This window comes from Leptosomus discolor, chromosome 4 (assembly GCF_034619465.1).
Source record: "Leptosomus discolor isolate bLepDis1 chromosome 4, bLepDis1.hap2, whole genome shotgun sequence".
Classification (NCBI taxonomy): domain Eukaryota; kingdom Metazoa; phylum Chordata; class Aves; order Leptosomiformes; family Leptosomidae; genus Leptosomus; species Leptosomus discolor.
In genome coordinates this window covers 51,717,186-51,734,466 of record NC_141394.1, presented here as the reverse complement: position 1 = coordinate 51,734,466, position 17,281 = coordinate 51,717,186, and the positions used below count along the sequence as shown (strand labels likewise).

The 17,281-nt window shown below is 36.5% G+C and overlaps 1 protein-coding gene across 2 annotated transcripts in view; it reads right to left on the bottom strand.

Annotated features, from left to right (window-relative positions):
- DLC1 (DLC1 Rho GTPase activating protein) overlaps nt 1-16,867 on the bottom strand; it is a 218,076-nt gene extending 201,209 nt beyond the window's left edge. The window contains exons 1-2 of one of the 2 annotated variants that reach the window (XM_086464538.1): nt 15,807-16,867; nt 13,382-13,403 (exon numbers count right to left, since the gene is read on the bottom strand). In XM_086464538.1, the coding sequence (XP_086320664.1) occupies nt 13,382-13,403; nt 15,807-16,867 (1,083 nt within the window). The remainder of the gene's footprint in view (nt 1-13,381; nt 13,404-15,806) is intronic. The other variant, XM_086464539.1, reaches the window with a different exon arrangement.
- Between the last annotated feature and the right edge of the window lie 414 nt (nt 16,868-17,281).

Sequence of the window (17,281 nt, the reverse complement as noted above, 5' to 3'; positions counted from 1 at the left end):
TCTGCTAGATTCTCTAAACAGCTCAAAAAGGTAGAGTGTTTGCTGGAGATTATGTGATAAATATTATATACTGTTTTTAACAAAAAGCTTCTACAATGATTATTTCTAGAAATTCTCATACTGCCTTTTAAAACACAAATAATACACAGATGGAGATCATTTCTACAGGACAGACTGATCTAGAACAAATGAATGCTTATTTCCCTGCAGAACACGTGGAGTGATATAATCACAAAGCAACTGTTCCACACACTGCCAAAAATGATCAAAACCACTGCCACGTAATACATATGGACACAGGGACTCCCAGAGAAAGGTAGAAGATTTTATGCTTTGATCATGGTAGAGAAGACAAATCTCACTATTTGTCATGGAGTAATGGGAACCACTCAGGCAGAGAAAACCCAACAATGTAATCAAATAGATGTCATAGGTTTCTCTCGACACAGAGCCTCCTTGTACATTACCAGGTTAAGTCACAGTCCACATTTGTTGTGCTTGCAGGCATTGTGGCCTGAGTGTAAATCTCAGTTGGTGTTGAATAAGAGAGAGCATCCAAATTAGATAGATGGCCCAAATCCAAAATACCCACTATAAACTATATTTACTATTACACAGTCCTATACACAACAGAGTTTTTCCCTGCCTGTACGGAATTACATTCAAAATTGAATCCAAGCATTGTATACCATTGAATCAAATGCTAGGATCCAAAAAAAACCCCAACAAAACCCCAAAACCTCTTAAACTGTAGACAAATATTTCCTTTGCATGTTTGATTAACAACCCCCGCCCCAACTGCCTTGGGGTGACCAGGAGAGAGCAATGATTTATAGCTGCTGAATTTCTGTTTTGTCTTGAAGAATCTGGGGTAATATCAGGGATAAAACCATCCTTACTTTCAGCTCCTTTAACACTTGGTGTTGAATAATCCCACAAGCAATTTTTGGTGAAAAAAACACTCCAAGAGGGAACAAATCAGCTATTTCTGGTTTAGTCTGCTGATATACTTTCTATTACCCCTGCACAGACAAACCTTACCTTTGAGGCTCACAATTCTGTCCTTACCAAAGACTGAAGCTAATACTAATGGCAATGGTGGGTGATATTAGTTGCTTTACTATAAGATCCTACTATCAAGGGCTTACGGAAGGGAACCAAAGAGTTCTCTTCCACTACAGACAGTAACTGAGAGGAGCAAAAGAAAGCTAACTGTGTCAGAAACAGAAAATCCCTAGTACACAAGACATAGCCTCTCTCTATTTGTATTTCAAATACACAGTAAGAGCAGTTTAGTGCTTATACTGCATAATATTTGTTCTTTCATCACTCATCACTTATTCAGACTGAGTTTGGTTAAGCTTGCATTACATTCCCTGTGTAGATCCCCAGTGCTATGTAGTCTTGTTTTGAAAAAAGTTTTATGTTGAAGTGGAATAGGACACTGACTTGTAAAACTCTGGGAAATGCACATCAGGAGGATGCATTCATGGAGAGCTGAACAGCTGGCCAACAGAATGAACACATTACCACAAGACTACTGGGAATTAGTGAGAGAACTAGAAAGCATAAGTACAGGGGGGGGAAATATTCTGCACTAGTTTTACATTGGATCTGATGTATTTCAGACAGCTGAAACAAAACCTGTAAAAATCTCAAGAGACTGCCTAGTTGGTTTAGGGGCTAAATTTTAACCTCAAGTCAGAAATGCATATTCTTCTACCAGGGAATATTTGACAAATTCACCTAAAAGAAAACTGTAATGTACTGGTCTCTTCTAAAAATATGTCTTCAGAAGATTTGTTGGTATTTAATACTGTCCAGTCATAACAATTATGTATCTTACAGCCAGTTTTGTTGGGGTAGAGGACAGAGTCAGACACCTTCATATTGCAAGTGATGGGATCTTACAATATTGTGACTACATCTGATAACTAACTTCAGTTCACACTTCTTGCACTGTGCAGACATGAATCTGCTACCCTCTGAGATCTCCTTAATACCCGAAAAATTTTGCCTGGCTACTTGCAATCCTAAAATACAGTTTTTCTTTGTGAAGCATTGCATTAGCATCTATCAAATCAGGCAATCCACAACGAATCTCACTATCTCATGTTATTCACAATGTCACTTATCATGCTTTATACTACATCAATTAACAAACTCACTTCAAAAGCATAGAACTGACCCAAACTAAAACACTACAGCTCATGTGTGCCTTAACACACTACAACAAAATTAAATAAAAAATTCTGCTTTGGGAACTGCAACTCATGTTTTGGTTGCTGAATAACATGGAGTTGCACGCTGAGAATATAAATTCTAATTTCCTCATTTGGGGATTGTAGATGATTTAGCAGCAACAAGAAGAATGCAGAATGACTTAAAATTTACACCTGTTCATTTTCACAATTACATGATTTTGCTCAAACATAAAATAGTTTACCTCACTATATGCAAACAGAAAAGTTACACAAAATTCCATAAACTGAAGAATGCAGTTTAAAATACACATCAAAATTGCCAGATTAAAGGGTTCAGTAGCACTTGCACTTAAAACAGTGTCACAACTCATACAATTTTACTGGTTCAAAGACTTTTGAATTGCGAAAGCAAAAGCATCTGTGATAGGTCTATGTAGGATAAGGACCTTCAGCCAAACATAATGAACACTGAGGCAGGTAAAAATAGATAAGGCAGAAAAAAAATGCAATTATAATAAGAATGGCAGATAGGGTTTTTTTATTCTTTAAGGAAATCAGTCTGCTGGATTTCAAAGAGGAAGCCTTTGACACCTGCCTTTGACACCAAGCTTGCTACTCACAGAAATATTATTTTGATAGATGGGATCAAAAGACATCTAAATGTTAAATAAGAATCAGTCCCCATGGTTCTTGAGGGTCCTTGGTGTGCATAAAAACAAAAGTAAAATGTATACACAAAAAAAACAAGCCAGGAACTGCAAACAAAAGTTAAACTTGTGTACCCTGACATCTGTTCCTGAACTCCCTTCTCTTCTTCTGTCTCCCAGGAATTGCTTGTGTTGGTTTCTAGCCTATGTATTCATATGAATACTCAGAAGTGATATCCAGAGTTACAGACAGGTTGCTTCATATTTTAAAGCACCAGTTACCTAAAAATTCGATGGTTTTGGGAGGTTTTTTTGGTTTGTTGGTTGGTATTTTTCTCACCCTGCAGTTGTAGAGCTATGAAATTAAGCAAGCACATCTGTACTCAAAGAGAAACAAACTAATTTCTCAAGTGACTCTTTTTTGATTGAAGTCAGTACTGTAACAGTAATTAAAACGACTGTAACAGTAATTAAAACAAGCATATATTTTCAGCTACTAGGTCTGTAAACTCCTTTCCCTCTTCCAAGTGACATTCTTTAGCAAGCTGACATCATTAGAGGTCACAACCAGAACTTCAAAGTTTGATAGATGGGCTATAATTGAGCTACTCCCCTGCCCCCCCTTTGGAGAACACACAAATTTTGTAAGTTTTTTTACAATGGCACTCTCTTAAAACAGGTCGGTGGAAAGCATAGGGACGGAAAATCTGTTGCTATTTCAGTTGTATATCTGGTAAGATGGAAACTTTTTCAAGTCTACACAGATGGTAAATAAATTTCTGCTACATGAGACAGTTCCTGGAATAAAGAAATTTTCTCAAATAACAAGTGCCAAATTTTTTCAGCAAGACTTATTTTTAACTTTCCCAGGGACTTGTTGAGAGAGCTGGAGAAGTGTCCTTTCACCTTCAGAATCCTAGTCTAACTCCAGAAATAGCCTCTAATGTGATTCTCAGCATAGATGAGTTTTCTTTACACTTTAAAAGAAGTTTCAAAGCAAAGATCAAAGCTTCTCAGTTATGCTTTGCTGCTGGGAAACACTCCCTCTGAATGCAGTGGCTAGAAAATAAGAGATTTCTATTTAAACCCTAAGACAATCATCAATGACTAACTGCTGACATTTAAGCTGTCATAATTATGCTTCATGAGGCGATGCTGGTGGCACAAGAGAGCTTGTCCTCAGTGAACGAAGTGTAATGGAAAGGAGAGAGAGAGTGCCCAGAATCAGGGGCCAAGTCGCTGCAGACTGTATCTGCTAAGGAAGCTGTGAAAAAGGCACAGAATAGTTAAGTTTTTGTCAGTCTCATAAACAGATTTGAATAGAGATTTTAAGCAACTATAGAAACAAATGCTGGGCAAGGGGACCAGGTACTGTTATCACTACTACAAAACTAGCTCTTGAGGGTGTCTGGGACAGCTCTCCCCTTCATACCAAGGTGGAATCGGAGTTGTGGAAGTTGCTCACCCTTTTCTCTAATAACTTCATATTCCCTTCCTAATCTGTTTATGTGACTGTACAGCTCTGTTTGGCTACTGCCTTGAGCCTGAAATCAAACCCTATGAAATGATGATACTTGCGAGGAGAAAAATACACAGCATTCTCATGTCACTGAGAATTCCCTTGTATACACATAAGCTCCAAAAGACTAGAAAGTTTAATACTGCCACACTGAGCTTAGTACATGAAATAAGGAGGGAAAAAAAAGATCAAAGCATTTCTGAGAAGGCAGGAGTGAAGGGGAAGAATTTGTGATCTTAACATGCTGACTAGATGAGTATGGATAGGATGAGGAAGGATAATTTTTGTCTGACAGAGTGTGGATGACCTAGGAAAAAAAAAATTAACTGATATTCTAATCTAAAGGCTTCTGTTACTATTCCCAAGAGAGTGAAATTCGGGAATATATGTATTTCTTCTGAATCTGATTAAAGATGATTTCCCCACAGTCATAACTGTTCATAGGTTTCAGTCTTCAAAATCATGATCAATTGCTACAAAACACATATTGCAAAAGAACCTACAGTAAGAATTACAATACGACTTTATTGAAAGCTTAATAAAATGTTTGTGAAATGTGCTAAATTACAAGTTCTGCAGTATATTAATCAGGGTACAGATTTGAAATAACTTCTCCCCAGATTATCTTTGACTCTGTTACTAACAGTCTTGAGGAAGGCCTGGAAACAGACATACTGATCAACAGGGAGTTGTTTTTGTGAGCTGAGAAAGCTTTGTGCAATGAAGAGTTAAATGATCATTTAACACGGAAAATCGATTAATTTTCACCTACTTATTTTCCAGTCTTAACCCACCCATAAGACCATCTCTCAATATCCCTGGGTTTTTTTTGACCTATTTCTTCTCTTATTCACTCTCTGGCTATTTTATTTCCTGTATGTGTAAAGCCTAAACAAGACAGTGCTCATCTACCACGTTGTCTTATCATCTATCAAGTAGTAGAGAACATTTGTAAACAGGTAAGTTTACCATGCTGGACTAAATTCAGTGGATGTAGTGAGGTGTGACGTACGCATACAGTCACTACTAAATTTGTGAGAGTTAAATACAGTGTGGCATTTGTCAGAGGAAAAGCATAGTGTTTCAGAAAATCTAGATGTAAGAAAGCAGTTTAGTTTACATTCCCAAATTTTTGCTCGTGGCTATGTTTTTTCATTTTCAATGCACTAAAGATGTCAGCTTTTAAAACAGTTTGAACCTAAAATTACATGCAACACAAGCCACAAGCTTTAGCACTGCTGATCTTTTTCACGTGTTTCTTGCCTTCATACTAAACATCCATGAATCACATATCAATGATTATTAGTGTTTGCAAACCACCTTTTTTAAGAAGATTAAGGATATCACCCAAGAGATTAAAACATGTAGTACAAGAACAGAATCAGCTCCTTAAAGATTTTTTTTTGAATGGTTATATTAGATGATGCTTTTTATGTTAAACCAAAACTGTCCAAATGAGTAAGACACTCAGGTTATCCAAAGAGAAACCTTTGTTTAGTTGAATCTGATGTGTGCAAAATGTTTAAGAAGGAGGCATCTTACAGGAAAGGATAAATAAACTTCAATTTAACATAAATATTTTACATATTGCATTTGCTATTCTAACTCATGTAAGGTGAGACTGCAAAAACAATGTGAAACTTAAGATATGAAAGTTATTGCTGTAATATGTCACATTATTGAAGGACATCCTCATGTTACAGTGAGACAATTTTTCATTAACGCACTATGCATAAGCCAAGTTCCTTATGTTCCATTGTTGTAAAAGCATTAGATGTCAGCTGTGACAGAGTTATGAAGGAAAGCAAGGATCTGGTTTACATTTACCATACGTTTACCCCAGTGCACACAGACACTCACACACATATAGAGAGAAGCTGTATGACTGCCTGGATTTTTTTCATAGGAGGAAGAATATCCCTCCAAATTTGAATTCATAACCATTTTAGGCCATATCCTCTGGAGCCTGGAATAGTTTTTGGCAGCAGAAACAGTATTGTTTCATTTTGTAAGGCCATATTCAATACACACTGTCTATGACATAGACTCCCTTGTCTTCACAAAACTCCTCTGTTGCCATTAAGAGAGAGCAGTCGAAGGACATAAGCATAAGCAACACATTTTCAGGTGTTTCGATTGTATGTACTACCATGAGGGGAAGCAAGAAAAAACCCAAAACAGAACATCACAAACAAAAAAAAAAGCCTGGAAAACACTTAGCAGATGGCTCCCGCCCTGCTGCAGTTAAGCCCCTGCGGGAGTTCTCTTTCCTTGTTTGCTTTTAACTACTGCATGGGAATTGGTCAGACACCTGTGGACTGACCCAGCACTGTGCTACCACAGCCAAACACTCCGTGATCGCAGTGGCAAAGACCTCACTGCTTTAAAGCCTCAGCTCCCAGAGGTGGCCAGGGTGGGCTGCTCTTCTGTGCCTGCTTTTCAGACAGCACCAGTAGCAGAAAAGCTTTTGTTTTTAACACAGGTCGTGTCTGCAGTAGAGGGTTGTACTGAAAAAGGTGCTCTGCCATAGCTATAGCTTCAAAGTCTCTCTAATGTAGGCAGAGGTGCTCTAATACTGACTTGCCAGGTTACTGCTGTATTTACTGGGTTTTGACGGAAGCTGTATCTCTGTGTGCCTCCAGATCTCTCCATTTTCACTTGATTCTTAATTCAAAGTGAACTTGATGCTTGTGACAACTATAAATTAGGTGTGAACTTCATGCCAGATGAACAGTTCTAGGAAGCAAAGTCCTTTTTTTTAGACTTTTCTTTAACCAAATGAAAAGTGTGTTGTGGACAGTGACGTCATGTAATCCAGAAGGTTTTGCCCAAGTGCTTTAATTCTGCTTCCCATTTGCTAAACTGTTAAATTTGGGTTTTGTGTACTATGTCCATTCATTTCTTCCAAGATAGCTTCCATAAAAAATGTGGTGCTAATTACAAATCTCGTGTCATTTTAGGAAGTGGTCCTTGGTCCATTTAACATCATCTACAACTGAGAATTTATGGACCACAAACAGCAAGTAATTGTCCCTTACCTGTCAGAACTTTTTAAACATTCATTTTAAAAACAAAGGAAAAAAAGTTTAAAAAGTTTTCCGCCAGCCAATTATTGCAAACCTGGACAAAATTAGAAATCTCTGCATGAAACTAAAGCTCTTTACATTCGTTCCTGGAAGTGTGTAATGTCACTTTGGTGAAACTATAGTGCATGACTGTGAACCATGTATAAATACAAATACTTTCATGACCATTTTAGGTAGCTCAACTCCAACTAATGCATAACTTGATGTGCAACAGTGTCTTGGTTTGCAGTCTAGACAATGCTGGCAGCCTTTAAAATTTATTGCTGAATACTGTCACAAAAATGTGTCAAAGTAAAATTTGCATAAAGTTTATACTGTAATGGCTTGGCAATCATCCCATTCTGTTCTGAGATTGTTTTAAATACTTTTCAGATTGTTTGAAATACATCATACTTCAGTCCAAACACAAAGGAAGTCTGTGGGAAAGCATTCTTTAGCTTCCCAGATGGAGATAATATTTATGACACATAATTTTGTGAGGGCAACACAGAAAATTCATGACCACATAACTACAGAAATAGGAGTCCTTCATGACCACCACTTGTTACTAATTACTATGGATAATATGTGTAATTTAAAAAAACCTCTTAGATCCAAATGTTTTAGTCCATTTATATTTTTGAACCGCATCTTCATTATCAAATGGCAAATTTAGAAAGCAAGTATTCAGCGCAGAAGAGAAACAAATATTCATTACAGCCAAGAAGATTTCAGTTTTTCTAAAGAAACGATACTATGTGTTTTGCTTTACTTGCAGCTCTTGCCAGATTCTTCCCAATGCCTTCAAAATTATGACCATTTAACAGTAATGTGCAAATACAGCAAATTCTTTGTGGTGAAGCAACTGTGGATCTCAGTAGTAGTTGCCCACTGTACTAATACTACAGACTGCAGCTCTGAGATGTGGGTAACAATTAACCTTTTCAAAAAGCTGTTGTGACTTAGTATCTCACATCAACTTTTGATGGTGTTCATATTCACATTATGAGTTTGGAAAAACAGATCCATGCTCTTTCTAAACCGTGTAGAAAGTCTGAAAAATGACAAGAGATGCAGAAATGGAACAAAAGCAGATCCAAATTCCATACACGATAAAATAGATCTATGCTTTTTGAATGTTCGTATTGAAAAAGAGATTAACAGATTTCCGACATTTGCATTTGTTGTTGTCCTTCACAAAACTAAGAAAAAGCATTTCCTGCATGTCACGATTATATTATTCATCTCTGTATACGAAAACGAAGGTATTCTGGCATAAGTTGAGGTCTGAATTGTAGAGGAAATACAGTTGGAGAACCATAGGATTTGAAAGTAATTTTTCTGTAAGAGTGCTTCTATAGTAACTAACTTCTGTAGTCTAAGCTTACAAATTACTATAACACCCTAGTTCAGAAAGGCACTTAAACGTACTCTAAGAAAAGTAGTTCCACTGACATCCGTTAATGCTGTTTTAATGTCTGTATTTAAGCAGTGAAGCCTTGGTCTCCTACAACCATCCAAACAACATTTATTGTTGTCCACATTTTCAGAATTTCTAATGGTCATTATAATCTGAGAATGCAGATTCTTTTCCTGGTTGTTGGATTGCTCTACTAGAATATTTGCAAGATTATTATCTTTAAAATACTCGATGGGAAAACATAAATTATGGGAAATAAATGCATTTACACATTGTAATTTGCAAAGGTGCAATTAAAGATAACAGGTTTTGAAAATCACCAACTTTTAGAGCTGTCATCCTCCTCTGGCTGACACATATTTGCTGACCGAATATCAGAAAAAGGTAATTTCAACTTCCTGTGACAAAATTGTGATACAGCAAAATGTACTTTTCCATTTTTAATTAAATTTTCCTGTACATTCCTGTGGTTTTTATTTGTACTTTGTCTTCTGTGGTTGTCTTTCCTATGCTGACCTGAGTTATTTTTACAATGCAACGCTAACAAGTGTTCATCACTGAAAAGCCTATATATGCCTACATATTACTACTTATGTAGTAATAGTTTAGACTGGATCTCTACTAATCCAGTTTCTATTAAAAAATACACTTTACGGGTCTTAAAAGTGATATTAAAAATTGTTATGAAAAAATAATTAATCATTAAATTATCCCCATTCAACAAAGACAGCACTGAGGTAAGGGGAGATTAAGACTTCAGAAAGACATACTTGTGACAGGTCTGGAAACTCAGTCTCTAGTATTTTAACAGCAATAAAATAAAAATATCTAAAGTGTTGGATACTATTGTTCACAACAAGCTCACACTACTTTTTAAATAAGACTCTAATGCTGACAAATGAGTGTTCAGTTGAAAAGGATTATGCAACGTGAATAGTAGAGATGGCAGGGAAAAAAGTTTAAGGAAAGCATTTCAGTAAAATAGGTAGCTCTTATGATTTTTTGGGAATATTTCCTACTACCTCTCCCAGGTACATTAGTGGGAGGACTATGCCAGCAGGCAAGGCTCCATAGGCTTCCTGTGTAGTCAGTTTACAGGGTGATACAAGCAGAAGCTCCTGGAAGAACTTAACTTTCTAACTCACCATAAAAAGCATAGTGTTAGCCTTGTAAAACAGAATTTATTACAGATTGTAATGGAAGAGAGTAAGCCTTCACATCTCACAAGCATGTGTAATACTCAAGTAGCAAATATGGATGGAAAGGCCCAAATTCAACTAATCAATTTTTTTTTTCTCACATTAGTATAGCTATAATTGCTGAAATAATGAAACAAACTTTATTGCAACAGTACAGAAAATGCAAAACCATGCTTTAAAAACTCACAGCTTTTGCATGGGGAAAGGCACTATTACAAAGTCCTGTGTCACCCCAGGTAACCTTCTCGCCAGGTTTCTTTCTACATTTACTAGCGTCCTTCTGACAATCTTTTTATTAAATTAATTTACATCTCACTGACACTGACTGCTGCTGTCATGTTGACATTAGCTGTGTCCTTAAATATACTTTGCAAATTGGACAGCATTTAATCTAGAAATCTGGATTAAAATAGTAGCAATAACAGTGAGCATTAGGAAATAGCCTGGATTGTTATACTTTTTAACCTTGCAGGAATGACTTTGAGATAACATCAGCTGTTTGAAACTGGAACTCTTCTAAGCAGACCACCATGAAGAATTGCAAGTAATAAATATTAAAAACAAAAGTCCGTAAAAGAGAGACGAGGAACTTGTATACCGAAACCTTTGTTTCCTTCATTCCTTTTTCAGTGACACATAAGCAAAATGATTTAATGAGACTGAAATGCAGTCCAAGATTAACTGTGAAGAGAAACTGATGCAAATTCATCACATATACTCTAATTAGTTTGATATTCCAGTTAGCCCTTCCTGAAGTGGTATTCTAGGCTACACTTTGGAAGGAATACAGCTGACCCAACAAACGTCAAATCACCAGCCACAATACACCAATTACATTTCCCGAAATCAACCATTACGTATAGATGTCTTATTTCATTGCACTGCGTGCAGTAAATTTGCCAGTACTTTATCACCTCTAATCATCCAGAATTTATTAATACTTTTAATCAAAACTATCCACAGCAAACCAGAAGTTTCATATTAGAAGAAAATGCCAAAATTTTCAGAATTAGTACTTAATTTAGGTAAGCAACTAGAAATTCAAATGCTGATCCAAAGTTTATCATCTGAACTATTTTGAACTTGATTTATAAGTCCAAGAGAGTTTATTTTTTGAAGATTTACTCCAAAGCTCTTTCTACGGACTTCTCAAAAAATTACTGTGGCTCTCTCCAGTGCCTGAGCTGTTCTACAACCTGTTTCTTCCACAGGTTACTGAAAAGGACAACAAGATTAAGCATTGCAAAGGAACATTATTTTGAGATGCGTGAGGAAAGGAGTGCTTTCAGAGCAGCAAATTTTTGTTTTCTTATATCATTACAATCTGGAACATAAAACATAGGAGATAGAAAAGTATTTCGATTGTTTCAATGAATGACAGATTTTCAGTAAACTGTTTTTAACTGCAGGCATAAAGGCACGCACATGTATACATCTTATCCAAAATAAGAACTAATTGAATAGGTAACTAACAATTTTGACATGTAACTGTTCATTTAATTCTTTTTCTTCTGACATTCAGATATTAAACTACATTGTATCAAAGCAGCCCAAATAGGTGAGGAACATTTCCTGCATTTACTCTGGATCAAATCAGAATACATTTCTTATATGTCTGTGTATATTCAGTGAAAAATCTGTTTATCTTTTCACAGATTCCCTACCTCCCACTCCAGTCTTCTGCTACTATCTTGCTAAGATAGTTTATGGACTGAATTTTGGTTTTAGATGTTAACTACAACTTCCTGAACCTTATTAAAAAGCCTATTAACAGTAATTCTATCTTTTTGCATGCAGAACCCTTTCCAATGCTTCATCTCCTTCTTTCCTTAAATGCAGTTATATTATGATTTGAGCTCTACTTGTCATATATGTTCTTTTTTTCTCCACAGTCGAGTCACTTTGCATTTTATTAAAAATAATAGGTGATGTAACATTACCCCATGGGGGAGAGAAATGAACAGTCACAGCTGGTTGTCTGGCTGTTTTCTCCCCTTTTCTATGGAACAATCTCTAGGCATAAAATCTAAGACGGGGGGAGAGAACAATGAAATATAGGGAACAAGTCAAAATTTCTTTTGTAAGTGGAATTCATTGCTGTTTCATTTTTTTTTTTTTTAAATTTCATGGATTTTTACTCAAACTATTCAGAGTCAAACTTCGCAATGATGACTTTCTACTCCTTTACTGATTCATCATGTAAAAGAGCTGCCTTATCCTTGTTTAAAAAACTGCATTTACAAAATACTGATTAATATAGGTTCCAACACCTCAGCTTTGATTTTGTTCAGGAAGAGAGTGGTGAGAACTTATTGTGAAACTGTATGCCTCAAACCACCTTTTTGATGATGGTGGTTTGAGGCTTATGTTGAATGAAGTAGCTTTTTTCGTGTTTAAAAGAGAATTTAAATTAGTGTGTTAGAGTTCTGGTGCATCTGTGCACCTATTTAATACCTCCCTGCAGGGATTGTTCTGGCTATCCCTAAGCTTGATGAGATGAGCAGCTTGGAGAAAGCATAAAACGAGGCATATGCAAAATTTTGCAAGATCCTTTACAAGGTAGTGGCCATTTATTCACATTTTAAAATCAACGTATAATAATTAAATATTCTCCTTTTGTTGGTATTCTGTTAATAATCAATAGTCTTCTGGTTTTGTATGATATTGTTCTTAAAAGCTGTATTGCATTATACATTGAACATACACACAAGCTGTTGGGATGCCCCAAGCATTACAGCTTGCTCATTAGTTCTAAAGATTATTCCAGTCTTTGGAAATTCAGAATGTACAATTCTCAAGCAAAGTGACTATTTTAAAATCTAAAATTTATTTAGCCCAGGAAAGCATACAGGAGGGTCTAGTTACTGTAGCCACATATAGGGAATCCATTTATGCTTCTGATACTCTGACCCATTAATAACCATAAACTTCATGTTGAGGATAAACTGAATTGATTATCAGTCAACACAAAGCCAGGAAAGCTTGATTACTGTAGGATATTTCAATTAGACTTAATATCATTAACTTCTCACAATTAAATTCAGGCACTTCTTATTTCCAAGCTTTAGAAATTCTTTCTGGGAAAGCAGAGGAAAAATGGATGCTGTGCATCAACCATCAGAACCCAGGTGACTTGAGGGAGCAAAGAACACTGTAACACCTGGAACTATTTGCAAAAAGCATCTTCAGTGTCAGTACATCCATCATGACTAAGGCAATTTACTGAAATTTAGCTAGTGCTGGTCAAAGATGCTAAACTTTAAGTCCTCAAGCCCTCGAACTTGCATTCATCTTCAGAGCAAGTACAACAGATCCACATTGTCTCACCTCAGCTTCAGTCTGAAGACAGTTGATAAGAGGGGAGGTCATGCTCTACTGCCACAATTAAAAGCAGTTTAAAGTACGTTAATGAGGAACAGGTTTTTGGAAGAATTCAGTACCGGGTAGAGCAGAGCAATGTCACTCGAAGGTCCTAAGAGTTTAGCTGTCATGGCAGTACCTGAAGTTCAGGTTGTTTCTATGATACCCCAAGGTGCCACCTCGAGGTTTGGGTGCGCCAGTATCTTTAGCAATTCATCTGCATGTGCCTTTTCCCATATTCTGACCTTTATGAGCACATATTTATGTGCAACTATAATTGACACTGAGCATTAATCAGACAGTGGTGTGTTTTAGGCCTTGACTACACTGTTTGAACTGCTGACCTCGAGAGAAAAGGTTTTATATACCATTCCCAACCCCTTAAGTCTTCCTGTCACTGCAAAGCAAGTACTTGGCTTTTATGGATGGATTCAATTTCAAGTCTGTTGTTTTTCTAATGTTTTGTTAAAATTATAAAAGTGGCTTTCAGGGAAAGTTTGTAAACATAGGCACATTTTTCGTTACAGATTATGACCAACACAGACAGATTTTTGTAAAATAGTGCATGATATATATATGTATAAGTGATAAAATTGTGCACGCAGGAACATTGTTTGTAGAAGCGTCCTGCAAGCAACTCTCTGCCTAATATTTTACGGTTGTTGGTAAAGACTTCTTCAACCAAAATGGTAAGAGGTCGCTCCTTCAGATTTACAGACTCCATCCCCTTTTACAGTGTGCACACCTTCGCAGTTACTCCAGCCACATAACTCCCAACCTTCCTTGAAGCAACTTGTGGTTTTGCTCCTTTCTATGCTCATGTCCATTCTTAGTTTTTCTCACCATTAGTCTCACTGGAATTTTTATATTCTGTCTTTTTAAATGTATAATGGCACAAACACAAATCACAAATATATTCTCAAATATAGTTCTCATAAGTGTACATTTAAAAAATGAGTATATGACCTCAAAATAAGTTACAAGGAGATATATGTAAAACTAGCAGGATCAAAGTTGTTAAAAAAATATAGAATGGTACATCTTGCTATCAATATGAAATGTACACACAATACTAGAAACCATGCTTAGAAAAAGAAAATTATATTCTAAAATAGAGCAGCTGAGAATATGATTATAATAGTCAATTAGTTCTCAAATATGAGTTAATTTATTTGTTTGGGTTTTTTTTAAACTTGAACAGTTTTTCTACAGATGGGTAAGTTCAGCATTTCTGGTACTTCTAGTCAGGTTTCTGGGTTTTTAGCTGTAACTCAGAGCCATACTTACTGCAAGATCTGTTAAACAGTTATCACATTGACTGTGATTGCATGAACTACCAAAGGAAGACTGACTTTGAAGGTTTCTGAAACCTTTTGCAAAAGTTACTTACAGCTTGTAACCAGATCAACTGAGTGTTGGTAATACTAAGTGGCCTACACAAGGGAGTAATGGCCAGCAGCTCAGGATGCTGTGTTGGTATATAGTACTTTAGATGTGTGAATTCGTGCTTTAGTGAAACAGCTACTGAGGCACTACAGCTGACAGAAAAAAACCCACACAATTAACAGAAACCAGATTTACAGAAAAAACAGACAAAAGAAGTTGGATGATGTCAAATGTAAAAAGGCAGAGAGAAGTAAACAACTATAAATTGGTTAATAGCAAGAATAAGCAGCATAGCTGGGAAAGCCAGACTAAGATGAATTCTGTAGTGCTACAGTTCAGCACATCTCCTTCCATTAAAGCCAATGGGATTTTTATTGCTGGGAATCTGTCTGTTCAAGTTTTGTAATGATACTCTTCCTTACTCTGTGTGGACAGTGAAACTCTGTGGTTGCTTTAAAATTACAAAACATTGTTTCAAACTCAGTAATGCTTCTTTTTGCAAGAACATAAGCTCATAGTGCTGAGCTGAAAACTGAAGAACTCCTGTAAAGTGTTTCTACTCCTTTTTTCCCTTTCAAAATTTTGTTGCTCTTTTTCCCTGTTCTCTTTTTTTCAGTAAGGCTTTCAAATCCTGGACACGATCTGTTTCCTAAGAGGAAACAGATAGCAATACTTGAGAGCAGCAGAAAAACTAAAATAAACCAAACCTATAGAAGACATTTATTTAGCTTTGAACAATATATATATATATATAATTTTATATATGGAGTAAAGCGAAGATAAGGTACCTTTCAAATTACAGTTTGGCCATTTTCAGACCTTAAAAAGAGCTCTTGAAACTCAGTTGTTGTATACACACATTTTTCTTGAAATCATTTGAAGAAAAATCTGACAAATTAATGAAAGAAGGCTGAAAACCACATTTTATCGCCAATCAATTTGTGATGGAATCACCTTCATAAGAAATTGGGGGAAGAAACTAGAAAAATCTGCAGTTTATGAGCATCCTACCTTTCTTTTGCGCAGTTTCACTTGACTGTCTGAATATTCCTGTGTGGTCAAATGATTCCTTACATATAAACACCGAATGTCTTCTGCTGAACTGACATTTGAAAGGCATTTATTCTCAGGGGCCACTTGAGGTTCTGTAAAACCACTTTCATCCAGACCATTTTCCACTGCAGGAACGCGAGAGCAAGGAGAAGATTGCATAAGGCAGTTGCTGGATTCCACTTCTGAACATAGCTGTCTATCACTGCTGGCGTATGATTCAGAAGAAATCCCTCTCTCTACCACATTACATTCAGACTTTCCAAGCCCATCTTTAAAAGCATCAGATTTCCGGCGCTGTTGTGCAATTACAGCAGTATGAAGCAGCTGCTTCCCAGGCATAATAATTTCTTTCATAGTTGGAGAATTAGAACAATTTTCTTTCTCTACATTCACTACTTCACTTAAGCCTTCATAATTACAAAGCTCTGGGCTTTTAACATTACTGCCACAAACATCATCTTCATCCATCTCCTGTTTAGGAACTATATCACAGTCAGGTTTCTTACATACATCTCCAATTATTCCAGGTGCTTTATCTTCCTTGTTACCCTCTGTTATTGGTACCATCTGTGTTAAGGAGCCTGCTCCATTTAAACTCTTCTCTTCATCTTTTGGTTCACTTCCTACAGCAGCTATGGGGTAATTAACACTATCCAGGTTGAGTGTTAAATAGTCATCATCGTCATCAGACACATGGACCAGAGTTTCTGTACTAGCCTCAAGAAAATGCTCCTCATCCTCATGGTTATCATTTTCATCCACCTCTTTGGAAATATTTCCCAGCTGCTTTACAGGGATGCCAACCAACTCTCCACTATAACAGCACTCTGGAAACGAAGCGCATTTTTCTTTCCGGTCCACGCTCAAAACCTCATCTTTTTCCATACTTGTCTGCAAGTTATCGGCTACAAGTCCGTGACGACATGCTGTATTATACTCCACAGGTTCCAAAGCAAATCCCATCCACTGGGTCACATGCTCTTCCCAGCTTTTCTTTCTGATTGCTAGAGACATGTCATAACAGTTCAGCAGCAGGCTGCAACATACCTTCCACAGAGGACCAGAGGAGATGTCATGGCTGCTGTGAACTGCTCCAGAGGGATAGAGGGTTTCATCATTTTAACATCTGCAAGAAATGAAAAAAAGACTTGGTTATTGAATCAACTCCAAATAAAAAAAAAAAGGGAAGAAATAGTTTAAACAAAAGTGTAAAAGCAAGATAAGACTGCGGGACCAGAAGGATAGGAATTTAGAAGACTGTTTTGTTTAAAGTTTTAATACTTTTCATACAAAACTTGACAGCACTCATAATTCAGTATAACTCTTTTTCTGATTACTCTCCAGTATCAAGTAAACAAAAATGGTAGAAATAAGTGTATGAATAGGCAAGCAGCTCCAGAGCCAAAATTTGACAGTAAGTCTCTCTTC